Source organism: Kwoniella dendrophila, chromosome 11 (assembly GCF_036810415.1).
Source record: "Kwoniella dendrophila CBS 6074 chromosome 11, complete sequence".
Taxonomy (NCBI): Eukaryota; Fungi; Basidiomycota; class Tremellomycetes; order Tremellales; family Cryptococcaceae; genus Kwoniella; species Kwoniella dendrophila.
The window spans coordinates 782,361-802,990 of NC_089486.1; the positions used below are offsets into that span (position 1 = coordinate 782,361).

General features: G+C 40.0%; 7 protein-coding genes across 7 annotated transcripts; 2 read left to right on the forward strand and 5 right to left on the reverse strand.

The window, feature by feature from the left end:
* Positions 1-161: 161 nt before the first annotated feature.
* Positions 162-2,827, forward strand: L201_007854 (uncharacterized protein; the record flags this gene model as incomplete). The annotated part of the gene is made up of 9 exons (XM_066223557.1): positions 162-302; positions 370-475; positions 542-920; positions 979-1,038; positions 1,101-1,380; positions 1,433-1,936; positions 1,998-2,195; positions 2,296-2,560; positions 2,652-2,827. 9 exons carry the CDS (start codon positions 162-164, stop codon positions 2,825-2,827), a joined length of 2,109 nt encoding a protein of 702 aa, XP_066079654.1.
* A 366-nt stretch (positions 2,828-3,193) lies between these two features.
* Positions 3,194-4,455, reverse strand: L201_007855 (NADH-ubiquinone oxidoreductase 23 kDa subunit, mitochondrial; the record flags this gene model as incomplete). The annotated part of the gene is made up of 6 exons (XM_066223558.1): positions 3,194-3,205; positions 3,303-3,421; positions 3,495-3,566; positions 3,652-3,744; positions 3,834-3,971; positions 4,089-4,455. 6 exons carry the CDS (start codon positions 4,453-4,455, stop codon positions 3,194-3,196), a joined length of 801 nt encoding a protein of 266 aa, XP_066079655.1.
* A 794-nt stretch (positions 4,456-5,249) lies between these two features.
* L201_007856 (uncharacterized protein) lies at positions 5,250-6,032 on the reverse strand (the record flags this gene model as incomplete). Its single annotated transcript, XM_066223559.1, has 2 exons — positions 5,250-5,274; positions 5,344-6,032. 2 exons carry the CDS (start codon positions 6,030-6,032, stop codon positions 5,250-5,252), a joined length of 714 nt encoding a protein of 237 aa, XP_066079656.1.
* Positions 6,033-6,761: 729 nt separating this feature from the next.
* On the reverse strand, positions 6,762-7,635 carry L201_007857 (uncharacterized protein; the record flags this gene model as incomplete). The annotated part of the gene is made up of 4 exons (XM_066223560.1): positions 6,762-6,821; positions 7,085-7,226; positions 7,359-7,508; positions 7,610-7,635. 4 exons carry the CDS (start codon positions 7,633-7,635, stop codon positions 6,762-6,764), a joined length of 378 nt encoding a protein of 125 aa, XP_066079657.1.
* A 500-nt stretch (positions 7,636-8,135) lies between these two features.
* L201_007858 (uncharacterized protein) lies at positions 8,136-12,667 on the forward strand (the record flags this gene model as incomplete). The annotated part of the gene is made up of 12 exons (XM_066223561.1): positions 8,136-8,164; positions 8,225-8,760; positions 8,843-9,034; positions 9,099-9,173; positions 9,239-9,354; positions 9,416-9,706; positions 9,768-10,282; positions 10,348-11,686; positions 11,761-11,857; positions 11,934-12,156; positions 12,276-12,358; positions 12,450-12,667. 12 exons carry the CDS (start codon positions 8,136-8,138, stop codon positions 12,665-12,667), a joined length of 3,714 nt encoding a protein of 1,237 aa, XP_066079658.1.
* A 243-nt stretch (positions 12,668-12,910) lies between these two features.
* Positions 12,911-14,940, reverse strand: L201_007859 (uncharacterized protein; the record flags this gene model as incomplete). The annotated part of the gene is made up of 11 exons (XM_066223562.1): positions 12,911-12,955; positions 13,011-13,144; positions 13,248-13,436; positions 13,494-13,521; positions 13,580-13,690; positions 13,770-13,848; positions 13,907-13,935; positions 13,991-14,229; positions 14,292-14,631; positions 14,693-14,730; positions 14,784-14,940. The coding sequence occupies 11 exons, from the start codon at positions 14,938-14,940 to the stop codon at positions 12,911-12,913; spliced, it is 1,389 nt and encodes a 462-aa protein (XP_066079659.1).
* A 1,874-nt stretch (positions 14,941-16,814) lies between these two features.
* L201_007860 (uncharacterized protein) lies at positions 16,815-17,842 on the reverse strand (the record flags this gene model as incomplete). Its single annotated transcript, XM_066223563.1, has 5 exons — positions 16,815-17,019; positions 17,078-17,151; positions 17,205-17,286; positions 17,342-17,481; positions 17,531-17,842. 5 exons carry the CDS (start codon positions 17,840-17,842, stop codon positions 16,815-16,817), a joined length of 813 nt encoding a protein of 270 aa, XP_066079660.1.
* Between the last annotated feature and the right edge of the window lie 2,788 nt (positions 17,843-20,630).

Consider the following 20,630-nt stretch of genomic DNA (forward strand, 5'->3'; position numbering starts at 1 on the left):
ATATCGTTGTGAACTAGCAACGACAGATAAACATGTATCTACCCTCTTCAAGTATAATTGTGAATAACTCATCTCGCTCAGTACGACACTCTTGCGCGCAGCAAAAAACACCTTTCCTACGTTTGGCCCCCGTTCCGACCGCAAATAGGCAACCGAGAAGGATGTTTGCTTTATCGGCTTACCAACGAGAACAAGTGAAAACATTTTCAAATCAATCTAAATTACCTAGATTACCTGTACCAGACTTAGAGAAAAGTCTGGAGGGTTATTTGAAGAGCTTAGGTCCCATACTTGAACAAAGTGTAAGTTGACACTTGGTAGACTTATGACAAGTGACAAAGAAATTAGCTGACGGATGTCCTAATCTAGTATGGAGCTTCAGCATTACCAAACGAAATAGAGAAACGTAAATTATTTGTTAAAGACTTTGCTGCTCCCGGTGGATTAGGTAGAATCTTGCAGGAAAGACTGAAAGGTGAGCTGGATTATTGAAACCAAAGGCATTGTACCTTGCTCAGCTAATAACATTTTGAATCATTAGATCTTGATCATGTATCACCAAATAACTGGCTTAACGATACGTTATGGCTTGGTTTAGCATATCATACATGGAGAGCACCCTTATTGATCAATTCAAACTGGTGGTTGTTATTTGCACCAGATCCCTCGGATCCTTCTCCACCAAATCAGAAGTCTTCATCAACTTCCATTCATAACAAACCTGAACCAAATCCTAAACAGGCATCCGCATCAGGCAGTCAAGGCGGTGGGGAGGAATGGATACAAAGCAGGAAAGGGAAATTTGATGGTCCAGTGATATGGGAAGAAATAGTTAAAAGGGAATGGATAACCGATTGGCAAATACGCAAAGCTGCTTGGATAGCCAGAATATTTGCTGATTTTAGAACCAAGTTACTCCGGTAAGCTCAGTGAAAAGCCATAATATTGCCAGTGAGGCTGAGTTGACGTTCGTATCAGGGAAGAGATTTTGCCTGATTCATCTAAAGCTGGTCCATTTGATATGCATCAATACTCTAGGTGAGTCAGCTTTTGTACGCGCAATCTCTTATTGATGTCCAGCTGATTCCCCTGTTCCCTAGAATGTTTAACCTCTCCCGAATACCATTGCCAAACAGCGATGCTTTCTCGGCGGTTGACAACAAGGCAACTCACCTCACATTGCTGATAAACGATTATGTGTATTCTGTCGATATCTTTTCGCTCAATTCACCAGATGGTATACCTGAACCTTTGTCCCCCTCAGAAATAGAGCAAAGGATCAAAGCTGCCGTGTCTGACGCCAAAAGCCGTAAGGATGGTGGGAAGAAAGCAAGCCAAGTTGGTGTATTGACGGCCGATGAGAGGGATAACTGGACGAAGGTCAGTTTTACATTATTTGGGGAACGACGATGGAGCTAACCGACCAACATAGAATCGAGAACACCTTGTATTGCTTTCTCCGGAGAATCGCTCAACTCTGAACTCCATCTCAACCTCATTACTCGCTCTTTCCTTAGACCCATATACATTACCATCTACCTCCTCAGATGATCCACTTCGACTTCCCTCGGTAGACTCGCAAATCCGTAATACCGCTTCAGGTATCGATGGCGCTAGAAACAGATGGTTCGACAAAGCTGTTTCAGTCATGGTTGAAGCGAACGGTAGAGCTGGAATAATGGGTGAACATTCGCCTGTCGATGCGTTGATTCCATCTATAGTAGGAGAATATGTTTTGGCGACTCCTGTAGATGAAAGTCAGTTCACTGCATCGAGCAGTAATAGTCAGGAAGGATGGAAGCGACATGACTGGGTGATAGATGATGAAATCAGTAAAGAGATTGAAGCTTGTAAAGTCAGAAACCAAAAATTAATCGATGATTCAGACGCTAGTCAATTATGGTGGAATGAGTATGGTGCAGAATGGATCAAGTCGGTTGGTGAGTTACCATGTCACATTAATTTGGTTACACAAGATATGTCCCACTGACATGCAGTATTCAGCGAAACAATCGCCTGATGCGTATATTCAGCAAGCTTTACAACTAGCTTGGTACAAAGATCAAGGATACGCTACAGCTACATACGAGACAGCTTCTACTAGAATGATGTTACATGGTCGAACAGATGTTATCAGAACATTGAGTGATGAAAGCAGAAAGTTCGTTAAAAGTATGTCAGATGAAAATTCAGATGTAAGTCGCAGATCAGCTCAAAAATAACAAAAGAATGGCAATGTCAGTTCAGAGAATGAGGTTGGACTAACGATCCGTATGTTTTCTTGATTATGATCAGGATACCAAACGATATTCATTATTAACAGAAGCATGTAAAACACATAACCATTTGACAAGACAATCTTCACAAGGAAAAGGATATGATAGACATCTAATGGGACTAAAAGTACATTTAAGAAAAAATGAAAGTCATCCTTTATTTGAAGATGAGATTTATTCAAAATCACAAGAATGGAAATTATCGACATCAGGATTATCTGCTGGAGGTCAGTTTATGGGCACAGGTTTCGGTGCTGCTTGGCCTGATGGTTATGGTATAAATTGTGAGTTTTAGATATTAAGTACTATTTACCTTGAAATGGATTGAACAGAATACTAAGTACAAATTTTTTTGTTTTGGGAAATATTGAATAGATCTTGCAGGACCTTATCTTTTCAAATTTGGTATCGAATCGAAATTTTCTTGTGATAAAACTTCAACACCAAGATTCAAACATAATCTAGTTCAAGCATTAAGAGATATGAGAAGTATTTGTGAAGCTGCCAATGGTAGTGGTAATAATGCTAATGGAAGAGATGCGAGATTATAGATGATTGTGATCTCTGATTCGAAATAATGATATTAATGAAGCGGGGACAAAAGCGGTTTGTTTCCGTTTCTTTAGAAATCCTATATTGTTAGTTATTTGCGTCCGCTACAATTCCCTTCTTTTAAAATCGCATAACCCTAGTGACATGTATATGTATGTATAAATCCCATATGTTGAAAAATGCATAAGTAATAAATCTATATGCTATATGCCGAGTTCCGAAAGGATACTCTGTCAAATTGCGTCGTCAATTATCTAATGACCATTATCCCTAAATATGCACAATATCCTATACACATTGATCTTGCTATCTCGTGAAAAGCCCAATTTTGAATGTATTATCTTCTAGTTGGTTGATCATGTAATTTATCGGTAGAACTGTTGTTGTAATAGACATAAGTAAATTAGTAAAATAGGATTTTATGTGCGAATTAAAACAGATGGTTGAGATGAGTAATGGGAAAAGAAAACTTACGTGATCGGCTTGCAAGTTTGCAGCAATTTCAGCTTCAGCTTTATCACCATTAGCTAATAATCTTTCTTTGTTATATAATAGTTCTTCTCTTGTTTCAGTTGAGTATTCGGCGTTTTGTGCTGTAAAGAGGAGGCGATAATAACAGTTTAGCGTAAATCACGATAGTATGTCAAGAGGGCACAAAAAACCCACTTTCTACAATAGCATCAACAGGACATGCTTCTTGACAGAAACCACAGTAGATACATTTTGTCATATCAAGATCTAGTATGTGATAAAAGCATCGGTTAGTATTTTACGCGTCGTTTTGAAATCTTGATGAAACTCGAAGGGTTAGTATGAAACTCACCATATCTAGTTGTTCTTCTTGAGCCATCTTCTCTAGCCTCAGATTCAATTGTAATAGCTTGTGCTGGACAAATAGCCTCACAAAGTTTACAGGCTGTTATCAATTGAGGAGTAATTAGCATTTCTGTATTTTGCTGTACATTTTGTAGGTAGAATTGTTTTTTATAAGAAACAACAACTCACCAATACATCTTTCTTCACCATTTGGGTAACGTCTTAAAGCATGTTCACCTCTAAATCTAGGTGATAATGGTCCTTTTTCGAATGGGTACATGATTGTATATGGTGGTCTAAAGAATTGTTCCAATACAATCCACATACCTAGAATAATTGTCATAACAATCAGTATTAGTAATTCTTACTCTACAAAATATGTATTCTTTTTCCTTGTTATGCTTGATAATTATCCCATTCTCTCAATTGGTTCAGTAAACTCACCTCGCACAATTTCAGTAAAGAAGAACAATTGAGAAGCTTTATCTAAAGCTGAAGGACCTTTTGAGTAATCTGGCCATTGATCTGCTGCAGTTGAAGAAGTTTGTGATAATTCATGACCTTGATGTTGACTTCCAGAAGTAGTTGAATCTGCTAAAGCTGATTCTCTTGGATTTGGTGTTTTTATTGGTCCAGGTGAGATTTTTTTAGGTCCTGTATTTCGAGGTTCAAATGGATTTCTACCTGCAGGTGTAGCTAAAAAACTTCTACTTGTAGATGAAAATGATCTAACGACTGAAGGTGTTATAGGAAGATGAGATGATGAAGATGAAAGTATAGGTCGAAGTAATGGTAAGACTCCTCGAGGCATTTTCGGTTAAATTGATTTGTGTTGAATACAGCTGACAAAGTGAAAATTTGGATCTTGATAATCGAAAGTTGAATTGATATGTATATGCCCTACTCTACTATGCAAGGACTGAAGATGATACAGAATTAATGATCTTGGAAAACTTTATGATAGAAATATATTCAATCACCAAATCGATAGGATCGAAATATCAATCCAAGGCATTGTGCACAACTGTTCATCATTCATGGATGCATCAACGTTGACGGCAAAAGTGTTTATGGTGGTCATTCTCTGACCAACGATATTTAACGCGATGTCAATTATTACCGGAGTTAAGGGAGTGTGGCATCTTGAGGCTATCCAATCAATTTATCTCCCGTTCAAATTCATTCAAGTCTGCACGTGGTGAGTACCTGTCTTTACTCAACAAAGTGACGTAATCAATCGTCAACAAGTGGATGTTGTGAGAGACCGAGCAAATGAAATACATGTCTACACACGAGAATGGGGTGAAAATACAAGTAAGAAGATAGAGCTTATGAAAGACTGAAGGGGTTCTTGGGAGTGAGAGATTGATCGAACTTGCCATACAAGCTTAGGTATTATAACTCAATACCGCTTGAAAAGATTTACTGTAGCGTTGTATTCACTCGTACTGTACATGATAGCTGCTGCTATGAGATTACATTGTCCATCTGTATGTCAGGAATTCTATACAACGGGTCTTTTGTTAGGAGATCCAGCTACCCTATTCAACTTTCAACCATTGTCCTTAATTTTATGATAAAAATCTGCGCTTTGATCAATATGAGTTATACACATACCTTACAAGTCAACCTGGAGCAACGATCGTGTAGTCAGCGTGCGATTCGACAGCAAGAAACCTCATGCTCTTGGCGGACATACCAATCGGTCCACGTCACTTGCTGACGATTACCTTCAAGGATATCATTAATGGAAGTTTGCCTGAAACTTGAATTGTCAACATAATTCCTACTCTCCATTGAATACCTTTTCTGCGTTTTTGGTGCAATCTCTTCTTCTTCTTCAGGAATAACATTCTGCAGCTGTATAGGTCTAAATCCATTCCACGTTTTCCATAATTTGTTTGCAAACATTTCGTTTCGATTCCCCCCAGTGGGAATATCATTGTTATCATTATTACTATTCTTACCTAACCTGTAAATATGATCATATCCATGTCGGAACCCAATTTGGATAGCGTAGTTGTGGTCATTATCTAATTGTATCTGTTCATAGCTTGGGGGAGATGAGGTATCCTCGATATATGATGATGGAGTATACCAAGATTTACCAAATTTAGGTATCGGCAATCCGGTGGATCTGACCTTGGAAGGCAACCTGACACTGTCTTGGTCATTTCTATTCAATCGTTCCTTCTCTTCACAAGCAAGAGCGGTGGGCGGTAGGGGGTTCAAGGCAGATGCAGGAGAAGGCAAAGTATTGTTTAGCTGTTCAGCTCGTTTTTGTAATCCACCCAGGGATGGTATATTCGAGCTACCTCTTGATGACGTGTAAGAAAATGGAAATAGAAACGTTATAGATGGAATTGAGGAAAAAGCTAGATTCAGCATAGTTTCTGGGAATAAATGACCCACTCAGATACGATATTTTATTTGCTACTTGTCACTTGTCAGGAAGTCGATTTTGAGTTGAGTTATTGGTTATTCGGGTTTTTACTATGTGTCGAAATGGTTTTGCGTTTCGTTTTCAAATTTTCTATTATCTGCGATCTGCGAGGCAATTTTGCCTGAATACTATCATAGTGATCAATTTTAACATTTTACGTCTCTTGTAAGTATAAATTAAATATTATGATGAAAATCCGTAGTGTAGGAGGCAACGTCCTTTGTTGATTTGTTACAAAGGACAGCCGGAAGATTGATAAATGGTAAATCACGGATTGACGTTTTACAATTGATTTCGCTCACATAACGTGTTTCTCGTTGTTATGGTAAGGAGAATCTCTGAAATTGATCAAATAGATGACAAATCCTGATTTATCCCGGATCATCGTTCAGATAACCTATACCTTCCAAGAAATGAATTAATAGATCGAAAATTGTTGAGTATTTTCTGCTTGACGGGGTTGTTATCGGCGAATCATCAGTGAAAGGATGAACGGCTCAATGTGTATCCTTTTTAGATTCAATCTTTTATTTCCACTGTAGCTTCCGATATTTCCTATTGATCATCCTGCTTAATTTCGTATGCAATGTTAATACATTTTTTTGATAGGTATTAGTCCCCAATATGAGTCTATCCTATAAGATCCCCCTATATTCTCTACAAAGGCAAGTCCTCTATAAAACAACAATTGTATTTGGTGTATATCGTGATGAGTTGTAAGAACTCTTTCCAGCCTATATTTATAATCGTGAAAGGGAGTTAGCAGAGTTACATTTATCGTCATGCAATGAGTTCTGTTGCAATCTCCTTGTACTAATTCAAATCAAATCCATATCGAATAGCTCTTGAGAAGGTCCACAACATCCTTCCGTTGTCCGCAACCGCTGAATAGCTCTAACATGGTTTCCCCGATAAACCGCAGCCGAGGTAATTGTGATATCCCTTCAACCTGTCTTCCGACAAAGTCTACTTGAAGCAAAGATGAAAGTCTACTCACCTCCCATCCTGGATAATCTTTCATTATTTCTTTCTCTCTAGCTAAAGCAGCTTGTTGTCTTCTAAATGCATCTCTATCTTGTTCAGCCAATAACAATGGTACTAAGTTGATTCTGGACCATGCTTGTTCTCGTTTCAATTCTCTAATTTACAAAAAACAAAGAAATCATTGGAGAAACAGTCAGCCAAACAACATGATCGAAATGATATAAACCTTCATGATTTGATATGGGCCATTGAAGGGTTGGGGATATTATGGGTATATCAAGACTGACCTTTTTTCGACATTTCCTTTACCGACTCTCCAAAAACCAAAAGCACATATAGCAGTTACTGCACTAAATACTACAGCACCTCCTACACCTCTTACAGGTAAATTCCTTTTATACTTGATAGCCTCGTACCCTCCTGGTGGGGGCATATCTCTGAATATATCAAGATTGAATATATTAACATCAATTTTGCGATACTTGCGAATTATTCGGCTAAAATACGAGAACCCGCTTTCAGTGATTGTTGAACTTACTGCTTGAACCCATGAAATCCTGACATCTTGTTCTACTCTTGTCTAAAAGGGGTTTGATATTATAAGATTATTGAGATAGGTTACTCTACGGATATTATCGATATGAATATATGTCATGGTTGTGGAATGATTATTGACCATTCAGAGTAAAGGTCAAAGGTCAGCCAAAAGGAAATCAACGAAATCAACGGAATCAAATCGATCCATTATAGCTTAAACAGCGAGTCTATCGATTATTTTGATGATTGTTTTTATTGTTTTTATCCCATGAATAGGGCCCCACAAATGTGCGAGTGATGTTGTCGAGATATTAGATATTAGATGTCATCCGGTTCCTGGTTGAAGCTGAAGATAGGTTGAGATGTTGTCAAAGTTATCGTCTGAAACGCTCAAGAAAATATCCAAATTATACATAACATCCGACTAGCTCAGATAATCCAATTACACTTGTCGAATCTGTTTCTCAAACTCAACAGATTGGAAAGATGGGACGTTAGAGAACCTGCAGTCGAGTTGAACAAACACAATGAACCGACTTACTAATGCCTTTTCCTCGTAAGCAATTTTGAAAAGTTACCCATGATTCAAGTTGCGCTGATGACATTTTGAATATAGGGCTATTCCGAGCTCCGGTTCTGATGCATCCTCAATACACCTTCGAGAACGAGACAAGGAATCACCAAGAATATCTTCACCTCTAGATCCATCGTTCAATATACCTTCACATCCACATAGACCATCACATTCTGAAAGAAGGCATATAATACAGAATCTCATCTACGATGATCCACGTACGATATATCATCCAAATAACACTTCGAATACTGCCAGCTCGTCATCGACCTTTACGAATAACTTAGGTTTACTTACAGCGGGAATCAATAGACCTGGTAGACCAGGATTACTGAGACATATGACGGATGATGGTACAGGTAACGGTAAATCAGGTAGTCAGATTTCAACACCTAGAGTAAGAAGTGAAAGTAGAAGTAGAGAGAGAGATAGAGGTGTAAGAGTGAACTTAATGACAACAGGTTCAGGTGCATTAAATGGTAAAAGAGGTTGGGGTATGAATAGTGCTTCAGGTTCAACTAGATTAAACGCTATGGCAAAAGGTCCAGATGGTAAATACGCTATAGGTGGTGGTCAATGTGAGTAGCTGTCCCCATATTGTTGGGCTCGTATCTCGTAAGCTGCCTGGCAATATGTGGTGAACTAATATTAATCATGCAGATTTACGAGTAATGAAGATAAACGATACGAATTCTGGTTCAGCAACGCCTATATTTCAACCCGATGAAACCAAAAACCGCCAAACACTGGCGACTGGAACTGGTGGAGTGACTATATCGGAGGTGGTCAAACTATGGAAGCCAAATTGGCCTGTAGGAAAAGGCGTGAATGACATCGATTGGGGACAAGGAGGTATGGCATTCCTTTCCGGAAGAGAGATGCGTTTGGACTAACCCTGCCATGTATACGTCTGTAGCATTTGACACCAAGATTGTCACAGCGACACCAGGCGGTAACATGTTGCTGTTCGATGTGGACAAAGGCAAGCTAGGTAAGGCTAAATCTTCTTCATAATGAGTAACCGAAAAGGATTACCTGACCGAGGCTTGTTTACAGAGAAAGAAGTTTCGACTGGTACCTTTCGACCGATGAACTGCGTGAGGCTATGCCCGTCTGTACATCATGGCCATCTAGCTTTGACAGGAGGTACAGAAGGTGGAGTAAGATTTTGGGTAAGCTCTTCGTGATGAGTCGTGAGATCAAATAACCTAACTGACAGAGTATTTTTGACAGGATTTGCGAGATCGTGAACCGTCAAACCGAAAGGCACTCAAGCATTCATCGCCAGTTACTGCTTTGGCATTCTGTCCTTCGGATGCCTACCACTTCGTTACGGGATTAGAGGATGGGTCGATACGGAGATACGACTTCAGATCCCCCTCAAGAAGTATAGGGAAAGCTTTTGGTGCTCATGGCAGTAAAAGTGTTCTGGATTTGAAGTGGAAAGACGCTGATGAAGATAGCGGAGATGGACATCGGGGTGGTGGTTGGCTTGCAAGTGGTGGTGCCGATCGAATGGTCCAGGTGAGTTTCATAACATATGTATCATCGGTTGTAGTTGGTACTGACATGGAGAACTGGTTAGATATGGGACATGGGCCAACAATGGGATAAGCCTCCCGCACCGGTACATTCCCTTCATACTGCTTATCCTGTACGAAGAATCGCTTGGCGTCCAGATCATCCTACTGAACTAGTCGTTGTTCCTCTTATACAAACACTCACATCGAATGATCCCACACTGTCCCCCAATTCAAGCTCCGTCACCCTTTCTTCCGATACTGCCAGTACTCCTCATGCAGATGAAGATGCTCATTTGGAGATTTGGCATGTCAGACGTCATTATATTGCCAAATATTCAATACCGTCTCAAGATGGAGTAGCTGTTGATGTTGCATGGGCGAACGGCGACAACAATTTAGTAGCATGTTTCCAGAATGGTGGTTTTGCCCAGATGGAAGTAAAAGGGAAATTTGGCGTGGGAAGTTTACCCTTACCTCTTGACCAGGTACCAAGACAAGTTGTAGGATGGAGTCCCAGGGGAGAAATGGTGTATGCTGTTGATCGATTCAAGTTGGGAGAGATACCGTTTGACGATGTGTAAGTACACCCTCATGATCAATAATGAACAATCCAGCTGATTATTGCTTGCCCATATTTTATAGCAAATCTGAATACGTTAGTCATTGGGATAAGATTGGTCAACCGGCACCTTCAGTATCTGATCCAGCTTATGAGCCTTTACAAACGCTTGGATTACTTCCATTACCCGACATGGATGAAGCTGAATTTGCTTACCTTGCAAATTGGTATAAACTTGAAGGTGATACACCTGAAATGCTTTGTACATGGAATGGTGATGTAGCTTTATCATGTGGGAGAGATGATGATGCAAGATTATGGGCGTTCTTACAGGATTTTATAGATGAATTTGACCCTTCTCCTAAATTAGAAGGAGAAGCAGGGTTTAAAGAAGATATATTCAGTGGAACAATTGACGGTACAGCAAGATTACACACACCACCAACTCTTTCACCTAGACATGGTTCACCTACTATTTCAGCAACGCCAAAATTGAATGTCCCTTTTCCTTCCCCTTCACCTGTACCTTTAACAAGAGTAGAATCGTCTTTCTTAGATCCACATGGTGAAAGTGATACTCATTCTGTAATTTCAAGTGCATCAACATCAGATTCTTATTCTGATTCGGAATCTGATGATTCATCAACCAATCGTCATCGAAAATCAAGATTTTTAGCTTTCGCACCACCGGATCTCGTGTCAGCGCGTAAACTGACTGATATACTGGTTGGTAGTAGGAGAGAGTCTACCGCAACAGTGATATTTAACGGAAGTGGCAATGGCAATAATAGTAGATCTGTTTCTAACTCAACATCGAAGAACCTGAAAGGTATTTCATCCAGATCATCTTCAACTGAATCATTACCACCGAATAAAGATAGCAAGAGCAATTCTGGCGGTAATGTGTCAACGTCAACGTCAACAAGTAAAAAAAGTAGTCTGTCAAAAATGACTTCAAGTAGAGTTTTGGCAATGTCAGATTGGCCAGATCCATATGGTATAGATTTTAATACTTCTACTACTACTTCAAATTCCACTTCAACAGGAGCTACGAATACGGGTTTAAATTCAAGGACAAGTCCAATACCAACTTTATTAGATTCCCTTTCTGGTAAACCTTCATTAATGAGAACAAGTCCATTACCATTTTCAAATTTGAGAAAAGGTAGTTTCACCTTAGGTGGCGATGATAGTGTGGCAAATAGTAGAAGAGGATCAAAAGAGAGAAATATCCAAAATCAGAATCAGAATCAAAATCAAAATCAACAACAAAATCAGAATCAACAGACTTCCATAGTAATGACTAAAACTCCAACTATAATCAAAGCTGAACAAGATAATTTCGATAAGATTGAATGGATAAAATATAAGAACAGAAGAGTTCAAGCTTTACATAAATGGTGGGAAGGCTGCATTGATGATGTGAGTTCTGGATCATGCTGTAAATTTCAATTTCTAGATGCCAATTTAATAACGTTTTTGGACGACTTGAATAGGGAGAGATGCAACTGGCTACAATGATTGCTATTGTAGGAAATAAAGTGGGAAACTTCCCTGCAAAACAGGTTGAAAGATTAGCTCATTGTTATGTCGGTAAGTTGACATGCAAAAATCTTTCCATTTTGATGAGTGCCACTGATAATCATTCAACCTCTTTTTGCCCATGTAGATATGCTAGAAAGACATCGGTTACCTAATCCAGCTTCATACATAAGATTATATTCGAATATAGTATCATTACAGATTGTAGCTGTAAATGAAGGTATAACACATAAATTACATTGTACCAAATGTGGTAAATCAACAGGTGAATTAGATGATATAGGTGTCGAAGGTAAAAAATTCTGGTGGTGTAAAAAATGTAAATTGGGTGCAAAGATTTGTTCAGTCTGGTAAGTTCTTGAGTTTCTGAATTCTTCATTCAATCTTATAAAATTGCGCTATGATTGCGTTTTTCTATTCCATTGAAATATTATGGGGGATATGTAAACTGACTTAATTCTGTACATAGTCGAAAAGTGGTAAAAGGAATTTGGTTAGGTTGTAGAAAATGTGGTCATGGTGGACATGGAAATTGCATGAGGATTTACCATAGTAAGTTTGAGGGTTTCTTCTTCAGGATAGATCGAACTTAAGTGTGATAATTCATGTTTGACACTGGTTTTCGTTTAACTCAATCATTTAGATCAAGCACCTTTATTACCTTTGAGTAAACAAAATTTCTCAGACGGTAATACAACGGATCTTTCTCGCTTTCATGGAAATACCGGAACAAATACGACTTTTACGTCAACTGAAATTAGTGACGATCAACTGATGATACAACAAATAAATGGTCAACAAGGTGGTTGGAGTGTTTGTCCCACTGGATGTGGATGTAAATGTAGAAGGATTGGATCGTAGTGAAACTATCAAAGAACAGTATTATAGCATTGATCTTTTTTTCCCATTTTGGCTCCTTTCCCTCTGTCATTACAGTATAACGAAATTTTGTATATTTATATCGATTGTTGTTGTATATTTTAAGACGCACAATGCATAGCTTCCTATTTAACAGGTTTACGCAATAATGGGGAAACCACACATGGTAAACTCCTCAGTCTACAATCGAGTTAAAAGTAGTATTATATACTTTTTTCTACTAATTTAGCTTTGTTCTTTTATCTTGATGATGTCCTCTCTTTGAATGTGCTAAATACCAAAATAAATCAGTTCAAATAAACAAGTCAGGTGCTCAAAGACTCACTTTTGTATCACATAAACTTCTAAATATCGATCCTTTTTGATCAAATAAATTCAGAGGTGTATCAAATTCTTTTAATCTACCTTGATCCAAAACCAAGATTCTATCATAATACAATATAGTTTGAATTCTATGTGCTATCGATAACAACTATATGCAAATTACAAATCAGTCTCCAGGATCTATCGACTCGTCCAAAAGTCAACCGACCATAAGAAGAAAAACTGGTTATTCACTCACAGTTGTATCCGAAAATTTTCTTTAATTCCTCTCTACGGATATCAGCTACTTTATCACCAAAGAATCGCTCATAAGCATATAACTTGACAGCTCGAACATTGTTCAGAATTTCAGTGAGAAGCCGGACTCTTGTATCAGTATATTGCTCTTTCTGATCACTATAATTGTAAAATAATTTGACAAACCATCCTACGGTGCGAGAATGATCAGCAGAAATCGAGATTGTTACGGACCGCTATAGCTCACCTTGTGCAGGGGCAGCAACTGCTAGAACCTTATTTGGATGTGCCCCTCAGCTGCATCATGGATAGGTCCGGGAAGGAGCAACTCACTGCAACACCAACTAATGCGGAGTAGCCGAGATTGTATATCAGTAGAGCGATTCCAGCAATCAATGTTATGGGATCAACGATCAGACTAGCAAGTCCCCCTAATGTCCATCCCTGTTCGTGCCATGATACGAGGGTACCGATCAGCATCCGGAAGCACCATATATGCGCTAGAATTTTGTTATGGACTTACAACTATCATGCAATCGGATGATACCAAGGTGAATAACCTCCCATTGTTCATTTCATTCCTTGATTTGCCTGAAAGTTTCCTGTTATTGAGCATAGAGCTCAGTAGAAACTACGATCTATCATATTATTGACACTCACATTGACTTTCGGGCGACTAAGTCTACCATCTACGAAGCTCGAGGTTAGTAATTCAGAAGATGCAATTGGAACAGTATCACTTGCAGCGTTTTTCATTTCCGATCCCATCAACGATTGTATCTGATCTCCCTTGAAAGCCAACAGACTAGCCAAGAATTGCTTGACAAATAAAGCCATAGCCAGACCTATACCATAACCAGCGCTCTTCGGAATTCCGAGAGGTGGTGAGCCGCCATTCTTGCTGGAGGTATAGTATGAATGAGCCGTAGTCAGATATTCCAGTAACTGTTTCGTTACTAGAGGAGCTGTTACACGTAAAGCTTCTGTCCTCACAGCGCTCTGTCAGCAACCCGACTTCGATAATGTGGCCAGCGTCGACACTTACGAGCTGTGGTACAGATTGCGACTGCACTCCAATATTGAGGCCATACAGAGTGGTAAATAGAGTACCACAAACTCATATCGTACTCTCTTCCATCCTCAATAGCCAACTTGTCATAAGCGATCTTTTGCGCTTTCTTCGCACCATAAAGCTTTATATGCTCAGGATCAGGTTCTCCTAGTTTGAGGTGTTTATTATGGGTTTTTTTTTCTGAGGGACTAACGTCAGGTTTTTCTGTTGCAGCATTCACTACTTGATCCTCAATAGTGTTCTTCGCTTCATCCTTGATTCTACGAGAAGGCGGCATCCGACGCATAAAGTGGTCTTGCAATCTTTTGGCATGCTGCGGCATTCATACCTATACTTGTCAGCGTGTGTACTGAAGAAGGTATAGGTGTACTTACCGTCAGGCATTTTGACTCATCGTCCAGTGACCAAAGATCTAACATATATCACTTAGCTCCTTGTTCGGTAAAGTATGGATGATAAACTCACCTTCGATCTGAAGGGGACGAGAATAACCGACTTTTAGCAATGGGGTGATCCAAGTGTAGAGAAATTGAGAAAACGGATTAGCATGAGCAAGAGGGAATACCTGACCTTGAAATACCGCTTCTGGTGCTTCAGAAGGCTTATAGAATGGTATCGGCATATCTAGCCGTTTGCTCTGTTAATCAGTGTTTGGAGAAATATATGAGGGTTGTGTGAAGAGGTTGATCGAAAAAGGCGTTAGGTAGGGACGAAAAATTCGTTCGAGGAGGAACATCGATAGGATTGTTCCTTCTGCTGGGTGGTCTTATGTGTCTTTGACTTGTGCGCGGAATATGAGTACAGGGAAGCACAGGAATATTGACAGAGGAGCTCATCAAAGGTACAGGCTAACAAAGGTTAGTACTCTGATACTCACTTCAAAGGCTCATCCTTTCGATTCTGTGATACACGAATCTGAGCTTCTACATATCTCCTTTGTCCATCTCGAAGTTAATGATGAAATGTTCAACCTATTGATCTAGGGTATGATGATCTTCAATAATGATATCTTAGATTCATGAAGATATTGTCCAATCGATATTGCCAAGGGGATAGTTCGATATACGAGCGCCAATTGGTTTGAAATCAGTCTGTTAAGTGATGTGTACTGTTCATTTCCATATTCCCAACTACGCGAGGCATAGTTGACTTGTGATATATTTAGCTACTTCATGCGAATATGTAAATCGAAATATAATAAACGAATGCGTGGAAATTATTTGGTAAGATAACCTTTCTTTCAATTTATCGTATTTTCCGCGCTGCGTACAGTCCGCGTTAATTTTACGTAAGCCAATATCTCGGAGATAGCCGTACATTGTATTCCGTCACCGCCAGTATATCAGATAAGACATCTCACCCACGTTACAAAGCAACTTCGTGCCATTTAAGGCAAGGAATGTTAGCTGTCTAGAGTCGGGTCTTCGTGCTTGGAAGACCATTCCGTCATCGCTCACAGCTCTTGGAGGTGATATGAAGGGAAAGCCCTCTCAAACCTGTTCTTCTTCTACCCTGAGTTATCGGATATACAAACAAACCTGTAGGTACAGATCCCTTGAAGAGGTTACTGATAGATCATTTGATTACCTTGTGTTGCGTCAAACTGCTCATTTATAACAAAGCCGAAGTCTACCATAAACACCCATTATTTAACAGATTCAAGTGCCGAATAGATCTCGATACAATGTCAGAGGAAAATACTCCACTAAACTTGGAGAGAACAAACCCCGGCATTTCTCATACCACTATCACTCAAAATAATAGCTGTTCCCACATTGTAGCAAAATGGCATCAAGAGCAATTCATGGAGGATATGATGAGGATCAAAGAGGTTCTTACCGGGTGTGCCGATCTGTCTTCAGAAGTCGCTTCTTCATATATGACTGCCACCCAGATCTTGGACGAGGTCCAACGATCTTTCGCAGAACAAAGTATTACCGATGAGGACTACTCATTTTTCATTAAAGAGCAATGTAAAACCGGAAATTCATGACCTTCAAGGGAGGGGTGGTTTGACGTTGAATACGATATAACCAATAAACCTTATACAAATGAGGAGTTCGTGAATGCTGAATCTTCCTTAAAAGGAAGATCTTTTTCACAAGACGAATTGAACAGATTGGGAGAACCAGTAAAATTCCTCAAAGTTCATACAAGACGTTTCAACAATAAATCGCAAGCTGAAGATCTGTGTGACGAGGTATATGATCAACCAGCTGAAACCCTAGATGCTATCACAGATTGCATCGCATACAAAATGGAGAAATCGAATCTTAGATCCAAGATTCCTGAATGGTACATGGACAATCTGAGTTCGGTTCGGGAGAACGAATTAAGACGTTCTAGATCCTGATGAGATGTCCCCAAGGAACTTGAAAACCGAGTTACTGAATATTTTTCCGTACATAAGGTGACCCATCCCATCATAGTTGAATTCGCCAGCTTGACATCATGTACATAGTGGTTATTTTTACAAAACGTCCCCCGAATTGTGGATCAGTAAAGCTCCTTCGAGAGAACTGATCGCCAGAAGCCCCCAAATCTCATAATATCAGCCAATTTTGCAAGAAGGCTTTGTCGAGGCTTTTCTATGGCCAGATCTGGATCACCTTCGTCAATTCTACCATCATCTAATTTGGGACAATGCTGAGTTCGTTTTTCTACAATTGCTCCGTCCATCATAATCCAGATGATATCGTTACTATAAAGTATGTTTGTCAAAATCAGGACATCGCATTTAAAGGATTATCTCAACTGACCGTTCATCAGGATAGTGGGTGATAGCGTTGTTTGCACCAAGAGCGGTAGCTATGACATGTAGTTCTCGATGTTTCTACATCGAACATCAGTTGTATTCCCAAACGTCAGAAGATGTGGTAGACTGACCCATGAGATGAGGATGTCTTTATCGGATCCTTTGGCATAGTCATCCACAATGGCTTTGATACAAGATGCGTCTGAATTGGCACTGAACGAAGCGTATTAGTAAGACTCAAATGAAGTGGTATATAATCTCTACTTACCAACTTATATCAACCATCAGTCCGAGATCACTTGCTAGAGGTGCCACCGTCGCATAAGTTCTTTCCGTCTCTTTCTCATCCGCACTCCAAGGTGCAGCAAAGATCAATCCGAAATCATATTCTGATTCATTACCGAAAAGCTAAGCGCAAACGTTAATGTAGACCGACGGAGATTCGTATTGTACGTACTTTACGCAGGAATTGAGCTCTTTCTCTACCTTTATCACTAAGTCCATTGGGGAATTTACCGCCAGGGGGACCCCTTGGACCTCCAGGAGGACCACCTCCCCAAGGCGGTCTTTCAAACCATGATCTTTTGGTCAAGTCGTTACTTTTTGGTTTTTGATCAGGCGTAAATCCCTTTTCAGCGTGTCGAATGAGTATAATACGGTTGGAAATGGGCGGAAGTGTTTCTGGATCTGAGAATGAACTTGTCACAGTCAAGCCGATTCCTAGTAGGACAAGCGTTATAAATAAGGTGGGTAATGGTCTGATTGTCATTGTCGTGGATGGTGGAAAATATAACGAAAACGGATGCATGAATAAAAGTATGAAATCTTGATTCTCAATCATATTATATGTATGTAACTCGATAACTCACTGGAGAAGAACCAAATAATTACTGCAATTATGTCGACTGCGGTCCGCGCAGGCATTAGTCATATTCGCTCGGCCGAAAACAGTAAGCTCTGCGCAATGGTCGATGAAAAGACGGCGCGAGCAATTTTCGATAAATGAGTTTAAGCGAATAATTTATCACTGGCGATTCTATACACATGCGATACAGAGAAGGACGTTATCAGATAAGAAAGTGTTACATAGTGACGTAGACATGAATGAACAGCATTTCCCTAAAAGCGCACGCAGCGGAGTATGATCCTCTATTTACGTGATTTCGTGATTGTGATCACACGGTGAACAAAAAATTCCGCAATTTGGTCATTGCATGCATGGTTCAGTACACTATATACCGCCTGCACGTCTTCTCGGTGTAGCTGAGGATCTTGACCCAGCACCTATACCCGCACTACGTGGTGTATAAGCAACACCCATACCTCCAATCTTCGGTGTCTTTGAAACGGCTTCTTGACGTATTTTTTCGGCTTTGGCACGTTCAATACTACATATATATACAGTCAGCATCTCCTATAACACCATCGGACCACTTGGTAGAAGGCGGTAGGATCACTTACTTCTCTCTCTGCCTAGCCATTTCTGCCTCGATCTCCGTCTTCTTACTGAAATCTCGATTGGCTCGAGCTCTTGCAAGCGCATCAAAGTTCTTTTCACGTATAGAGTAGAAAACACTTCCCAGTTCGGCTGATCACGTACCGTCAGTCAATCTTTATATTAGTTGGATATGAACGAAGACAGCTTACCTAGCCAGTAAGGATCCACCGAAGTTACGCACATCATGTATTCTGCGAGAGGTCAGCTTAGTTCATTGCGCTAAAAAGGCTCAAACGCTTACGTTTCGAGGTCAGAACCACTAATCTTCACGTCAGCTGCTGTATTTTCGCATCATACAAAGTCTTAGAGGGAGAGAGAGGGCTCAGGCAGGTGATGAGGACGACAAATGCGACGAAGAGTCAAGGGAGAAGTAATGAGAGTGCGAGAATGCGGAAGGCAACTCACATTCGTGATAGACCACGTAGTCAGGCATATCTGTGAATGAATCAGTATCATTGTGGTACTTCAGCTATATTCAAACGTATACTCACAACCGAGACCATATAACGAACTGGTAGGATGCAAAACACAAGGCAACTAGGTAGAAATTGTGTATCAGCAAGATTCCTGACGGAGGCAATCCGCAACCACTTACCCCTGTTCTGACATTCATGTATTCCCCTATACCTTTCACTCTAGCGGCTTGATGGAAGTAACCAGCGGTAATACATTTTCTATAATTTCCATGAGCGACTACTTCGCTGGACCACGAGCAATCTTCGGCAATGTAGCTTACCTAACAATATCCCAATCGGTCCCTACGGATTTTATCTCTAATTTCTGTTGTTTCATGATATCTTCCAATTGACCTCTGACTTCACGTGATTTCCTCATGAGTTTAGGATGTAAGAAATGTTTCATACACCATGCGTCGGAATAACTATATCAAAATCGTTAGTATTCGAATGAAGGAAGAGGATTGATAGGAAATGATCGTGGACCCACCCGTTACTCTTCCATTGAGTATAAACATGTAATAAGGTCAAATGATCACTTTCAGGAACAAAGAACTTCTCTCTAGCAGCATCACTTTCTTCAGCCCTTTGAGGTGGTCTGTAAAAGACAGAAGGAACAGATAACATTGAGACGATAGTCAACATTTCCGACGAACATCCATATTCAGTTGCAACAATCAACATTTTAGCTAAAGAAGGTTCCATAGGGAAATCTGACATTTTTCTACCTTGTGCAGTTAAATCACCAATATTATCTAAAGCACCTAAGCACCATAGTTGATACATTGAATTCAAGATATTTTCCTGTGGTGGTGGATCCATAAAATCGAATTCTAACAGATTTTTCACACCCAACGATTTCAGTAATAATACAGTATTGGCGAGATTGGTTCTTTGGATTTCGGGGATGTTATTAGGGAATAACTCGTTAAGATAAGCGGTCTCGGTGAAAAGTCGATAGCAGAAACTGTCATATCTAGTCAGTCCAGCTCTTCACATGTAAACTCGAGCGTTTACTCACCCAGCACCAGTACGTCCAGCTCGACCTGTTCTTTGACCAGCATTCGCTTGACTGATGGGGGTGATCTGAAGAGCGTCCATACCAACCTTCGGATTATATACCTTGAGCTTGGAATAACCAGCATCGACCACATACAGAATACCGTCGACTATTTATGAAGATCAGCTTACTTCCATTGTTGATATATGGAATTGGATATTAGATGACTAACCTGTCAAAGAGGTTTCGGCGATGTTTGTAGCCACGACGACCTTTCTCCGTCCATCCGGAGTAGGCGAGAAGATCTTAGCTTGCAGATCTGCCGGCATCTGAGAGTAAATCGGTAGCACAGCCAATGGAGGTGTATCATCCAACTGTTCCAATCGTTCTGAAAAGTTGTCAGTATGTATGCTATGTTGAGAATATAGCTGAACATACCTTCTATCACCTGACATGTACACTCGATATCCTCCTGACCAGTCATGAATACCAGTATATCTCCCTGCGGACTTGAAAGATGAATTTGAAGGACTTGCTTGATAGCGCTATCCACATAATCTTCGCATGGAGATTTCGAGTGGAAGATCTCGACAGGGAAGGTTCG